The following is a 15,417-nucleotide window of genomic DNA, read 5'->3' as shown; positions in this document are numbered from 1 at the left end:
ACATAACTGGTAATGCATGAAGACAACCCAGAGTGGAAAGAGTCAGGAAGAAAGTGAAGCCACAGAAGAGTTTGTTAGGCTGGGCTATTTTCTTTTTGAACGGGTTCAAGAAAGAATAACATTGAATGCTGCCGAGAGGACAAGGTAAGAACTGAAATGCCCATTGGATTGAAATATCCACAGAACTGAAATGTCCACTAAAATGTGTGAACACTGGTGACCTCAGAGTCCTCTGGGCAAGGGGCAGATCAATAAAAACAGTTGAGAAGCAAATGAATGAGAGGTGAGTGGTGATAACAGTAAATAAACACTAGTTTCTCCTGAAATCTGACAGTGAAAAAAGGTCAAACTTAGTAACCAGATAGAGAAGAGTTTTTCAGTTTAATTTTTACTTATTTTTAATTTTTAAAACTTGAGTATAAATGGTTAGCAGAAAGAGCTAGTCAAAAGGTAAAGAGAGAGGAAATAAAAACTAAGGAATGGCCTGAGAAGATACACAGTGTGAAGCAGGAGTTAAGGTAATGTGGCAAGGATGGGGGGTAAGATGGTGAAGATTTAGAAGAGGTGCTGCCAGTCATGGGTGTCAGAGCTAAAAATGGAAACAAAGTATTATCTGATGCCAGCACCGGCTCAGGGGTGAGATCTGAGCCCATGAATGTGTAGTAGTTCAATCCACGTGACTGCATGATTATAAGCTATAAATTATGAGATAGATTCAGGATAACTGGGCAGACTGATCCAAGGGAAGGCAAGGGCAAGATGAGGAAGTGAATTGTAGTGGAGAATTCAGTGAAGTCAAGTAGCACAAGGATAAACAGCCTAGGACAACTGTTCTCAGCCTTGACTGTAGAAGAAAATCACCTGGGAGGGTGGGTGGGGGTGTGGGTGTGGGTGGGTGTGTGTGTAAATTCCTTACAGAATCTCTTGAGTTGAGGCCCAGACAGCAGCATGTTTTTTTGTTTTGTTTTGTTTTTTTAAATCTTCCCCAGTGACTCCAATGTGCAAAGTTGAGACCCATGGGCCTAGGAAGTCTGATTACTGTAAGAACAGAAGAGGGCAGAGATGGAAACTCTCAGAAAGATCAGCTGTTCCAGGACCGATGGAAAACAAGAAGCCTCCAAGGAGCCCTTCAAGTTGGGGAAGGGTGGGAGAAGAGAGAAAGAATGGGGTTCTCTCCACAGTGATCTCAAAGTTGTCGGTTATCAAAAACTTTAGATTCAGAGCAACTGGAGAAATTTCCATACAGATATTCTATCCCTATGGATTACTTCCGGGGTTACTTTTAGGTTACCACCCGCAGTATATACAGCACATTGGTTTAAGTAGTGAGTACTAGTGTGCTTAATCGTGTCTGACTCTTTGCGACCCAATGGACTGCAGCCCACGAAGGTCCTCCCTCCATGGAATTTTCCAGGCAAGAATACTGGAGTGGTGGCCATTCCCTTCTCCAGGGGATCTTCCCCTGACTCACGGATCAAACCCGCATCTCTTGCATTGGCAGGTAGATTCTTTACCACTGAGTCCGCTAGGAAAGTCACAGTGAATTTTAAGAGCCATGGCTGGAGGAAGCCTGTTTGGATTTCTGTACCAGCTTCAAAGTTAACTAACTGTGTATCCCTGGGCAAGGTATTTCTTTATCTCAAGTTGCCTTTGTTTTTTCAAGTGTGGATAAGAGTACTTACTTCATAAAGTAGTTGTGAGAAATAGATGAGATTAAGCCATAAAGTAAACATTCAGCGATAGCTGTTTCTAGTAATTTTTCAAAAAGAACATTTTCCACTAAATTTAACCCTTCTGAAATATCATAGTTCTGATTAGAGATTTAGAGAGATCAAACACTGATGCAATGTATATAACCAAAAAGGAAGGATCGGAAATTCATATACTTAAAAGTTATTTCATATATGTTTAAAGAGTAATCCATTATGTTGGTTTTTCTTTTTAAAGATAAAGTCAATTCTTACGTATTAAGAAAAATTAAAAGGTGGGGGGCGGGGACTTCCCTGGTGGCTCAGTGGTAAAAAAAATCCACCTGCCAATGTAGGAGACATGGGTTTGATCCCTGATCTGGGAAGATCCCACATGCTGCGGAGCAACTGAGTCCCATGCCTGCACCACAGCTATTGAGCCTGTGCTCCAGAGCCTGGGAGCTGCAACCACCCAGCCCACGTGCCACAACGACTGCAGTCCGAGCACTTTAGAGCCCATGAGCCTATGTGGTTCTTTGCAACAAGAGAAACCACCCCAGTGAGAAGCCCAGACACCACAACTGGCAGGGCAGCCCCCACTCGTGACAACTAGAGAAAACCCTGTGTAGGAAGACCTAGCACAGCTAAAAATAAATGAATACACAATTTTTTTTAAGTGTAAAACTATTTTTTAAAATGCAAAAAAAAAAAAAAAAGTCTAAAGGGGGAAAGGGAATCATTAAAAGTCTCAAATCGTGGTTAAAACAGAGTAAATCAAAACATGGGATAAAACATTTAGTGCAAAGTATTAATATATACTGTGTTTAAGTTAAAGTTATATTCAAGGTTAAAATTACACTCAAAATTTAGGAACCAATTTAAAGTTCTATAGGTATAATCCAAAAGTGTAGAAACAATGCAAGTGTGAGACGGGGAGACTTTAAATGACACAAATTATTATTGCCTAAAAATGACCTGTTACTGTTTTCTTAGGTGAGCTCCCCTTTAAGACTATTAAAAGGGTTCTCAGCTGGGCAGAGGTGCTGGCTTCTCGAAATTTCTCCACGCTCAGAGCCTGGCTCAGAATGTTGGATTCTGCAGTCACAAGAATCCCCCCATTCCCTTGGCTCTGCTGGATGAAAAGACTGTACCCCTCAGAACTGAGAGGCAGAGGCGTGATAATTTCCACAATGCAGCAGGTACAGGGCACAGAGTGACTACTGGTTACTGTATAATCCAATCAACACCGCCTTCTATCATGGAGATACTCCGAAGCATTCCAAAGGAGTCTATTCTTTTTGGCGGGCCATTCAATCACTACACCTAACACAGTCCCCAGGACAAAGACTACGATGCACCCTTCCTCCTGGGGAGAAAACGCCCCTCCCCACAGCTTCTAATACCTGGAAGGTTCTCAGCAGTGAGCAGATCCTAGGCACTGTGACCACCAGATCCAGAGTCTGGGATTTTAATACTATTCTTAAGTTCTCTTGAAACAAAATCTCCCCTCCCAATACCTGTCCATTAACTGTCAGACATCTGATTTTATTACATTTTCAGGAACACATTCAGAAAGAGAGAGGGATAGACCAGGTATATGCTAGTCAATGGTTTGCTTGGCTTCGTTTCTGAAGAACAAAATGATCTTGAAACTAAGGGAGCACCTGGGGAAGACAGGAAAGTATGGTAAATTTTCAATACGTGTTATTTTCCCAAGGCATTATTTCTAAGTGACATTTTAAATTGAGAGCCGGAGTCACTCCTCCATCAAAAAAAAAAAAATTAATTGATGTAATTAAGGCCTGTCACTGTCAAGGACAGGGAGCGGGTACTCCCAGCAAGCTGCTGCAGGGCAGTCCCTGCCAGCTGCAAGGCCAGGGAACAGAAGGGCAGGTACCATCTGGGATGCCGCTCAGAGTACCAGTTACTTCAGTCTAAAAGGTCAGGGGAGATGAATCACAGGCAGAGAGAGGCCCACGGGGTCTTGCTTTTCTATTGTGAGCTAAAAGGACATCTCTTCAGAGAACACGTCAAAGAACTCCAACGGATGGTAAGGAGTATTCGGCAACATTCTTCTGGACTTTATGGATGCTTTGGCTTGATGACTCTTAAGTGCCTCCCTGCACAAGGGTTTTCTGACGTGTGAACTGATGGGATGGCCGTGCTTTTCCTCGTTGATTTTCATTTCCTAACATCTCAGTCTCTGAAACTGTTACTGTCCTTTCCATCATTTTAGCTTACTGTTCTATCCTTTGAATCTTTTAGTCCCCTTTCGGCCCCTCCTCAACAGTTTGTTTAATGGTTCAGTGCAGTTCAGTTGCTCAGTCGTGTCCGACTCTTTGCGACCCCATGAATCGCAGCATGCCAGGCCTCCCTGTCCATCACCAACTCCCGGAGTTTACTCAAACTCATGCCCATCAAGTCGGTGATGCCATCCAGCCATCTCATCCTCTGTCGTCCCCTTCTCCTCCTGCCTCCAGTCCCTCCAAGCATCAGGGTCTTTTCCAATGAGTCAACTCTTCACAACAGGTGGCCAAAGTATTGGAGTTTCAGCTTCAGCATCAGTCCTTCCAATGAACACTCAGGACTGATCTCCTTCAGGATGGACTGGTTGGATCTCTTTGCAGTCCAAGGGACTCTCAAGAGTCTTCTCCAACACCACAGTTCAAAAGCATCAATTTTTCGGCGCTCAGCTTTCTTCACAGTCCAACTCTCACATCCATACATGACCACTGGAAAAACCATAGCCTTGACCAGACGGACCTTTGTTGACAAAGTAATGTCTCTGCTTTTTAATATGCTATCTAGGTTGGTCATAACTTTCCTTCCAAGGAGTAAGCATCTTTTAATTTCATGGCTGCAGTCACCATCTGCAGTGATTTTGGAGCCCCCCAAAATAAAGTCTGACACTGTTTCCACTGTCTCCCCATCTATTTCCCATGAGGTGATGGGCTCAGATGCCATGATCTTAGTTTTCTGAATGTTAAGCTTTAAGGCAACTTTTTCACTTTCCTCTTTCACTTTCATCAAGAGGCTTTTTAGTTCCTCTTCACTTTCTGCCATAAGGGTGGTGTCATCTGCATATCTGATGTTATTGATATTTCTCCCGGCAATCTTGATTTCAGCTTATGCTTCTTCCAGCCCAGCGTTTCTCATAATGTACTCTGCGTATAAGTTAAATAAGCAGGGTGACGATATACAGCCTTGACGTACTCCTTTTCCTATTTGGAACCAGTTTGTTGTTCCATGTTCAGTTATAACTGTTGCTTCCTGACCTGCACACAGGTTTCTCAAGAGGCAGGTCAGGTGGTTTGGTATTTCTATCTCCTTCAGAATTTTCCACAGTTTATTATGATCCACACAGTCAAAGGCTTTGGCGTAGTCAATGGCACCATTTAAAAATAATTTATTTTACGGCTTTGTATTCAAATGTTTTGAGCAGGAGCGGGGCCTGGAATGAAGGGAGACTTCTGGGAGAGAGGGCAGACTCTGCTCATCCCTTCATCAGCCCCTGGCTGCTGCTGCCCATGGGATTTCCCAGGCAAGAATACTGGAGTGGGTTGCCATTTCCTCCTCCAGGGGATATTTCCCACCAAGGGATCGAACCTGCATCTCCAGTGCAGCAACCTTAAGACAGTGCTACATCTACCAGAAAAGAGGCACAAGAATTTCCCTCAAAGCTTTGAAGGGGAAGATAGATTCCTTGAGGGCAAAGTTCACCTTGCTTAACAGCCCCAGACAGTGCTGTTTGTAGAGCTCTGCTGTGCAAGTCAGTTGAAGTGATTTTTCTGACACTGGGAATTTTCTCCTTTGCTCCATGCCATCAAGCTTGTTAATATTTCATGTAAAATTAAGTTGATTGCTTGATCAGCAGATCCCACACTTCATATAGTCCATCCCAGCAATTCCAAATGATAAAAGGCTTCTTTTGTTGTTGTTTTTAGCTATGAATGTACTCTAGAAGGTTGCTACCGTGTCTGTAATCAGTAAGTGTCATGATTAATGTTACCTCCATATAGCATTTATCTTCAAAAAATGGTAGTGAAGCAAAATGGGCTTAATTAGCAAAGCACACCACATCACAAAACATACCTTCTGGTGCAACATTAACTCTGTAGACACAAGATCCCCCAGAGAACACAGAACAACCCATTAGTGAGTTACCTTTGTAGGAAAACACAAACTATTTCCATTGGACAACAGACTTGTACACTACAGAACACAAAAGATTCCGTCACTGGAAAAAATGAGGAGACCTTTGTTAACTTTGTCCCCCCTCCCAAAACAACCCACTAACCCTTCGGTGACAAAAGAGCTAGCCAGAGTGTATGGGAAATAGAGCAACGTATTTTGCTAATAGCAACAAGTAGCTTTGCATTTCTCGAAGGGTAGATCCAAGTGCACAGACTACTGAAGGCATGACAGGTATTCCCTTTGGAAAACCCTGGGGGGATATTCAGATCTAACAAGTAATTTGTAGGTGAACATGTGATTGGGCTTCCCTGGTGACTCAGATGGTAAAGAATCAGCCTGCAATGCAAGAGACCTGGGTTTGATCCCTGGGTTGAGAAGATTTCCTGGATAAGGAAATGGCCACTCTCGTCTTCTTGCCTGGGGAATCCCATGGACCAAAAAGCTGGTGCGCTATAGTCCATGGGGTCCCAAAGAGTTGGACGCGACTGACCACAATCAGGGTCATGTGACTGATATGGATGGCCCTGTTTCTGTTTTAACCCACAATCAGAAACAGTGAGACAAAGATTCCATTTGGTCCAATTCATTTCATGAAACGCCATGGCCACTGAATTCGCCCCAAGTTCTGTCCATCTACCTGAAATCACAATGGCCAAATAACACTAAGTTAATGAGTGAACAAAAATCCCACCATTACTACTGGGGAAAAAAAAATCAAAGATTATTCATTCGACTTGCAATGATCAGCTGCCAAGTAGCACTGAAGATACAATAGTAAATAAGACACCTCCCCAATCCCCAAAGTTTATAATTGTAAGTGGGGAAAGAGACAACAGAACACATAGTTTTTTAGATGGGTAAATTCAAGATACTATGGAAGGACATAAGAGGGGGGTGCCTAACCCAGTAAGGCGCTAAAGCTGAATGAGGAGGAGTTAGTAAAACAAAAAGGAAGGAAGGGAAGGAAGAAGGGAGAGAAACAGAAAAAAGGAGAGAAAGAGAATTCTGAAAATTACATTGCACATTCAGAAGAATGCCAGTAATTCACTGTGGCTGGAGAAACAGGCATAGGAGATGGCTCACCTCCTCAAGAATTACACGCCTTGATGAGGAGTTTGAATTTTAACCTGAAGGCAGTGGGGAACCTCCGTAAGATTTTAAGCACATGATCCAAGATTGCTGCTCCAGAAAGATTAGGCTACAGTAAGAAAAACAAAGTAGATAAAGAGCAGAGCTGTAGGTAAAAATATCAGGGAGTAGAGATAGTTCAATAATCTAGGGTAGAGATAATATATACTGAACTAATGATGCAGGTAGGAAAAGGAAGGCATGATGAATTAAGAGAACCACCACTAAATAGTAAATTTCCATTTTGCTTTTTTTTTTAATGTCCAGTTTGCTTTTTAAAGCTATCACAGTATCATCCAATTCCATATCTCCCCAAGACTCAGGTTCAAGGGGCTGAACTACCTGATTCATGCACCCAAAAGTGGTTTGGGCAGCAATGGCCCCGACTGAGCAATATCTGTTCAAAGTCCAACTGCATCCTCAGGACTAAACCCAGAAAATAAGCTCTCCTCGATTTACACTCTACGAAGGCTCAGAACACCATACATGTAAGGCCAACTTAAAAAAAAATCATATTATCTAAAAATAATATCTGAAATGCTAAAATTCACATTAAAATCATAATTACTTTCTGCCAGGCAGTTTATCACAGTTATCCTAATACAATGAGTATTTAAACTCTACTGAAAAATTGTGCAGCAGGTTTAAAAGTTGTTATACTGGAAAAATTAGGAAAGGCAGAATTAACTTGAGAAAAAAAATCTTCAAGAAAAGAATGTTTAGTAGAGGGCAGTTAATATTGGATGGATACAAGAAGTATTGCCACCATATCACGGCACCTCCAGTCAATTAATAGAAAATAAAAAGGCTATCACTAAAGAGGATACCACACCTAAAGGGGAAAAAATGATTAAGTCCATGGAGTGAGAAGGATGGGGAGCTGAGAGGAGAAAAAAGCAAGGTATCTTGCTTAGAGACTCTTATCTAGCAGAATGGTTCCTAATAGCTACAGAGGGAAGAAAAAAAATTGGTTCCAGACTTTTGTATGAATTCGCCACAGTCCCCCAGCTATCAAACCACATGAGCTCTCAACAAAAGAGAAAAAATTCCATCAAAAATCACTTAAATAACTCTGCCTACAGAGGATATAATCATTAGTTTCTTTTTTTTTAAGAAAACAATCTTCAAAATAAGAGTCTTGAATTTCGAATGCTCTAATCTAAAAGTTATCTTTAACCTTATAAGGGGAATTCCTTGGTGGTCCAGCGCCTTTACTTGTCATGGGCCTGGGGTTCAATCCCTAGTCAGGAAACTAAGATCCCACAAGTTGTGTGTGTGGAGGGGGTAGAGAGTAGGGCGGAGTGGGAGTGCGTGCAGAGACATTTTAGGCAAAATTCCACAAATCTCTGCCATCTAAAATATGCTATGAAATGATGAGGCATCAGTCAATATTAATTCTGGAAAAGAGCAAAGCAGTAGGTAAAGATACCAGTGAGCAAAGAAAGTTTCAAAATATTCAAAATAATGGTTCTCTAGTTATAAACCACCTCAATTTTTAAAACTGTAAGCTTATACGATTTATAAAATATTTATGAAATCAGAGCAAAAAATGTCATTGAACAATTGTTCACTGTATTAATTACATTCTGCTCCATTTAAAAAATACAGGCCAATACTTAGCTTTTTAATCTCATTTTAAGAAGCTACAATACAATAGAACATTGGATCCAAATTAACTAGATACCATAACACACTGTATTTAATTATAAAAAAATAATCATGGGTTTTTAAAAAATGTTCTATTGTTTTGTTTTTTAGCAATTTCACTGCAATGTTTGTATTACTTAAATATTTTTAAACATTGGTAGCTCACAGATTACGCTCCTTAACCTGACAACCAGATATGGAAGCATATAAGGTTTGATAATAGGCTCCATTTCCACCAGTTTCAGGCACAAGGTTTTAGGAGGCGCATTGATTAAAAATCTGGCTATTTTAATTTATTTATACTTTACCATATTCAAAAAAGATTTGAGAGGATACAGACACATGTTCAGGAAATATATTCTTCAATAAAATACAGAATGCTTAGCATAAAATTTTAACCAAAATATCACTGCCAATATTCTTTTGCCTTGCTTGTCAAAATGCTAAGAATATCAAAATGTTGAGATTATCAAACCTGCAAATTTACTAAATACAGTAGAAAGAGAAGAGGACAAACCCTTAGTGCTCTGCTTGAAAACAACTCAAACTGGGAAGCATCTTCACTTCAGTAAGAAAGGAATCAAATCAAACAGTAAATAATAATGATGGTGGGATGAGATGAAAGGAACTTAATTTTTTTAAAGGCAGCATATAATTTATACATAAATTAAGCTGTTGATTATTTACTTCATGTTCTTTTACCTATTTCAGAAAAATATTCTGAAGATTCCTACTAATCTGTTATAAACTAATTGCATTTTCTTTGCTGTATTTCCATTTAACTTTTCTGGATCCTGTTACTGTCAATATAAAAGGTAACTTTGTGGAGCATTAAAAAAGAAATACAAAGACTACAGTATCTTAACTAAAGTTTGTGCCATTCTCAAAAACTGAAAGTATTTTAAACAAAAAGGTATTTAAAAATTTTTTACAGTTTATTATTAACTACAAAATAACTTAATTCTGGAGTTGTCACAGTCTAAGAGTATAAATACTCTCAGATGGTTACTTGAAGTATTAAGCTACTTCACTAGTGTTAAATAAGTGTGACTTTTAGGTGGTGCAGTGGTAAAGAATCCGCCTGTCGATGCAGGAGACGCAAGAGACACAGGTTTGATCCCTGGGTCAGGAGTAAGAACTGGCAACCCACTCCAGTATTCTTGTCTAGAAAGTTCCATGGACAGAGCAGCCTGGTGGGCTACAGTCTATAACTGTCACAAACAGTCAGACAGGACTGAGCATGCACAAATACACACACACATCATAGAGACAAGGTGTTCCATCATAGTCCTATGTTAAAAGGCGGCAACTTTCTTCAAATTGCGCTGTGAATTTAACAATTCCAATTTAAATACAAGATTACTTAGAGTCTGGAGGGAAAAAGGTTCTAAAGTTCAAGTAAAAATGTATAAAAGTCAAAAAATTTACCAAAGAATAAGGAGGGGCCAGCATCACCAAGTAACACTGTAATAAAGGTAATAATACTTCACTAAAACAGTGGATACTGGTACACGTTATAAGGGGTAAAGTGTTAAAAAAAAAAGAAAAAGAAAACTCAAAATATTAAAAGAGATATTACATAATAGGCGAAATGGAAAAGATAAAAAATTTTACCAGTTGGGGCGGGTGAAAGACAAGACTATCTAAAACACACAGGCACACAAACTTTTCTACGTGTGAAATACATGTACAAAGTTGAAAGACAAAAAACAAGTTGGGAAAAAAATGCAGCATATCACAGTACAATCTTCCTATGAAAAAGACTAGCATAGCAATAGATTGCACAAGCAAAAGATTTATGAATATGAAATTTACAACTAGCTGTAACTGGCATTAAATATATGAAACACATTTGATGAAACCAGTAGTTAAAGGAATGAAAATAAAAACAGAGAACAGTAAAAACCCTAATACTTAGTAAGGGGAAATGGGGACCATCATACAATGTTACCAGGACTAGGAACAGATACATTTCTGTAGGGTAATATGTATCCAAGTTTAAAATGTGCACCACTTCTGGTCCAATAATTCCTCTTTCAAAATGTAAACTAAGGAGATCATTTCTCAAAGATGGAAGCCATTCATCACGGTGCTGTTTGTAATCGTAACAAACTGAAAATAGCCTAAACGCCTACCAATAATAATAATGAACACATATTAGTGCCTCATAAACAAAAATGTCATGCATCTATTGAAAATGATGGAGAGATCATACATTTATTGACATGAAAAAATTACTCATGACATTTTACATGGAAGCTCCATGAGAGCAGGGGCCTTGGGTATACTGTTCTTCAATCTTATTTCCAGCACCTAGAACAGTGCCTTGTACAAAACAGCTTCCTAGGAAGTACTTACTAAATGGATGAATTTTAAAGCTGGTTACAGAACAATCATGGTATGGCCCCTTCCTCATTCCTTCCTGACCTCCCTTCCTTTCCCTCCCCCTACAGAAATATAATTGGAAGGATAGCACAAAGGTTGACAGGCAGTGGAGTTTTGGTGCCTGTGTTTAACTTTCTTCTTTCTTCTTCTCTGTAGTCTAAATTCCCTATACAGTAAGCCTGCTTTATTTCTATGATCAGATAAAGTAACAAAATTGCTTTTAAAGAACTCATATATTTAAAATGAACTCCAGAATGTTCACTGCCGATAGCTCACAAACTCCAAAACCTAAAATCAACAGTATCCAAGAAGCATTTTTCCTTCATCTTCAAAGAAATACCAGCATGTCTTTACAATGTATCAGTAGCATCTTTCTCCACTACCAGGAAAGGCCACACTATACTAATAAAATGCAGCATTTCTAAAAGGAAGAAGTACACTTTTTCTGCAGTGAAAAGGGAAAGAAAAACTGTAAGTAATTAATTTCTTAAAGTCCTACCCTCTCCTCTACTAACATATACCCTATTCTAAATTGTGGTAAAGCTCACTATGCACAATCTTTTTTTTCCCCCCAGCTAAAAGTCTAGTGAATCCAAGAGTAATGGACTGTGTCAATTCTTTCATTTCCTTACAAAGACTTTTTCCACTTTAAAGACATTCAAACAATTGAAATATCAAAAGTAGCTACACACCCTATGTCATATTCATCCCATTACCCGATTTTTATTTCATAGTCTTTATCACTATCAGAAATAACCTTATTCGGATCTTAATTATGTCTCTCCCTTCTGGAATGTAAGCTCTATGAGGACAGAATTCTGTCGTGCTTGCTACTGTCTTCAGTGAATGGTATCTAATGAAAAGGTATGTGCGTGGGGGCGGGGGACCCAAGCTAAAGAAGAAAAAACAAGGAATTGTTGGGGGGGGGTGAAATGTACAAGCTGAAATGTACAAGCTGACATGACTTAAGGTTACAACACCAGTTCAGAGGTTTGGTGGACGTTTTTCAAGATGGACAGGTGCTTCACACCTATCTAAGGGCAGAGAGCTCATCCAGGAAGAAGAAAATCCACAGGGAAGGCTCCAGGTGGCTGCCGTGCAGCTCCCAGAAGAGTGGAAGCGATCATCATCATAATAGAAATGTGGCCCGGGTCGAGAGAGGAAAAAAAAAATACACCATACATCTTGGCCCAGATGAAAAACCACACGGATCCGTACCACAATCAAACCAAGCAAGCAACCTTCCGCTCTACACATAAAAAGAGTACAGTCTCTTTCTCCTGGCTGTGAAGTCGCCTGCAGCCCAGCCAACCCCCTCAGTAGCCACTTCTCTCTTCCAATGAAACCCCCGGCCCAGCTGATCCAAGGCTAGAGAGACCGGGAAGAAGAGTCTGAAAATTGGCTGTCTCCACCCCCATCCGAGCCCAATCTCCTCCAAAGCGGAATTCCTCCTACCCTCGCCTGTCCCCGAGGCCTGGACCCCGCCACGGGCTCCTCCAGCTGCCCCTCACTCACGTGTAGATGATGGCCATGAAATGCATCAGCCACAACACCAAGAAGAGGACGAACCCGAAGACGGCCATTCCCTCCAGGGCCAGGTCCAGCAGCGCCATCCCCCGGCCCGGCCCGCTCCGGCCGCCGCAGCGGACAGCGCTCCCGCAGGAGGAGGACTGGGTGGGCGCCCGGCGCGGGGGCGCAGAAGGGGAGAGAAAGGTGGGGAGAGGAAGGGGCGGAGGGGGTGGGGGCGGAAGGGGCGGGCAGGGCCTGCGCGCCCCCGCCCGCGCGCGCTCGCTCGCGCGCTGGCCCGGGCGCGCTCGCGGATGCAGGCGCTGCGGTGGCCGGACTCAGTGGTCAGGTCAGCCGTAGCCCCGCGCTCCCGCTCGCCTCTCCACCCCTGCGCGGCCGCCGGCCGGACCCCGCGCGCCTGCGCCGCCGCCTCCGTCGCCGCCCCGCCGCCTTCTCGCAGCCCCGGCGCCGGGCCCGGGCAGCGTAGCTCCGCGCCCTGCTCTGCCGCCGCAGCTCCGCGCACTAATCGAAACCGCCGGCAGGCGCCCCGACTCTCCGGCGCACCCCGCCCCGCCCCGGCCCTCCGAAACCGCGGTCCCGCCCTCCGAGGGGCGGTGCGCGCCGCTCCTCTCCGCCCACCCTGCCGCCCTCGCGCTGGTGGCGTCACTGTCGTGAGCGCGCCCCTGGGAGGGTTCTTCTGGGTGTTCCTCTCGCGGCTGCGGCCGCCGCCCACCTCTTGGTGACCGGAGATTGCGACCCAGGCAGCCCGCGCTGCACCCGTGAGCCCGCCTCTGTCGGCGGAGCGCGACCCTGTGTCCAGCTCGGAGGACACGTTCCCTTTGTCCTGCCCTGGTGTTCCAGGGCGTCCTAGGAAAAGACCCGGGGTTCCAGGCAGCCCCGAGTTGTCTCGCAGTGCAACTTCCAAAGCTGTGTCCGCAGCCTTTGCGCCGGGCATTGCCCGGAGCAGCCCAGACCTTCCTCCAAGGCATGTTCCTGGGCGTCCGGGTGTCCCATTGCCTTCCTCCCTTGCTACTTTCAATGCTGTCGAGCCTTGGATCACAACGTACCGAGAATGAAATCTTCTGCTTCACAGATCTCTAAGCACCTTAGAAGCAGCATGTAACGTACAAGAAATTCTCAAACTCAGGATGTAAATAGTCAGCTGATTCTGAAGCCCTCTAAGACTCCTGCCCGATATGATAGCCATAGGCGACTATTGCGCGCTTCAAATATGGATAGTAGGAACTGAGTGAGTTGTGTTACGAATGTAAGTCATACACCTGGTATGAAGATGCCTCATTAATTTTATATTGATTACAAATTTTAAGAATTTTTTGATACGTTGAGTTAAATTATTAAAATTAATTCAGGCTTTGCTGTTGTTTTTTAAATTCTGCTAGCTACTAGAAGATTTTAAGTTACACAAGAGGATAGCACTCTAAAATGGAAAGATGCAATGTGGCATTTTGGATAGTAAGGTAACCTAGTGTTTATCTTAATTTTAAATCAGTCCAGGGAGATGTTTTAATCTAGTACTAAACGTTTCTGTTTGTTTCTTTAGCCTAGATGAGTTTATATAGTTTCTTCATTGTTTTATGTTTAGACAGTGTTTATTATTTCAAATGATTTCCTTTTACATAATCCATGACTTCCTTGAGAGATTTCAGAATAGAATTCAATTTTGGAAAGAGGTTGTTTATCATTGTTATGTATATAGTTAATATTGATCGAATTAACTACCTCAATCTACAATTAAATGATAAACTACAATCAGAAAGGGGCTTCCCAGGTGGCTCAGTTATAAAGAATCCACCTGCATGAAGAACATGGGGGTTACCCTGCATCGGAAAGATCTCCTGAAGAAGGAAATGGCAACCTACTCCAGTATTCTTACCTGGAAAACCTCATGGACAGAGGAGTTTGGCAGGCTAGAGTCCATGGGATAGAAAAGACTTGCATACGACTTAGCGACTTGAGTGTATGCACACATTCAGAAAAGAGTTTAATGTCTGTGTTGAGAACCAGTCCTGGACTTGCTGTATCCTTTGTTTTACCTGGGTAAAGTCAGTAAGAAAGAACAAGGCTTAGAAACCAGACTTCATTGCTGAGAGTTACTGGCTGATAAAATTATAGCCCAATAGTGTACTAGCATGGAAATAACACTGCAAGTGAAAATTTGAAAACGTCACTGTTTTCCTTGATCAATTCTGACTTAAGAAGAAACATTTGAATACATTTTAACATTTCTGAAATGGAAATGGATCTCACAGTCAATGGCATCTTACAATTAATTGGTGGTTTTTTTCTTAGTTGTATGTAAAATAATGCTGCATCTTACCACTAATGTACTCTTCAGATATGATGATCTACGTCAATTGGTCAGTTTAAGCATTTTGTTTTCTTCTGCATTTATCCAAATTGTTTTTGGAACCTTACAACAAAGGATTTTATACTGTATAATCAATGACATGGAAAATGAAACCAAAGAAAAGTGAAAGAATCAAATATTCTTAAGAGTTAACAGAACTCCTCTAATTGGGTATAACCAGTAGATAGAAGATTTGCTGTGTTGTACTTTAGCCTATTTAAACTTGGTCTGTCCAAGCCTGGTTGATGATTTTAGAGGAGTAGCATTAGAATGTGTAATCCTAAGGTTGTATAGGCTTCCCAGGTGGGGCTAGTGGTAAAGAACCCACCTGTCAATGCAGGAGACATGAGACCAGGGTTCAATCCCTGAGTGGGGAAGACCCCTTTGAGAAGGGCATGGCAACCCACTCCAGTATTCTTGCCTTGAGAATTCCAGGGACAGAGAAGCCTGGCTAGCTACAGTCAATGGGGTCACAAAGAGTTGGACACAACTGAGTGACTA

General features: G+C 42.1%; 1 protein-coding gene across 1 annotated transcript in view; it reads right to left on the bottom strand.

The window, feature by feature from the left end:
- UGCG (UDP-glucose ceramide glucosyltransferase) overlaps positions 1 to 12,833 on the bottom strand; it is a 35,443-nt gene extending 22,610 nt beyond the window's left edge. Inside the window, exon 1 of the mRNA XM_065947223.1 lies at positions 12,558 to 12,833. Coding sequence (XP_065803295.1) covers positions 12,558 to 12,655 — 98 coding nt within the window. The 5' untranslated portion in view covers positions 12,656 to 12,833. The remainder of the gene's footprint in view (positions 1 to 12,557) is intronic.
- Between the last annotated feature and the right edge of the window lie 2,584 nt (positions 12,834 to 15,417).

This window comes from Muntiacus reevesi, chromosome 10, assembly GCF_963930625.1.
Source record: "Muntiacus reevesi chromosome 10, mMunRee1.1, whole genome shotgun sequence".
Taxonomy (NCBI): domain Eukaryota; kingdom Metazoa; phylum Chordata; class Mammalia; order Artiodactyla; family Cervidae; genus Muntiacus; species Muntiacus reevesi.
The sequence above is the reverse complement of the archived record's forward strand: the minus strand, read 5'-3'. Positions and strand labels throughout refer to the sequence as shown.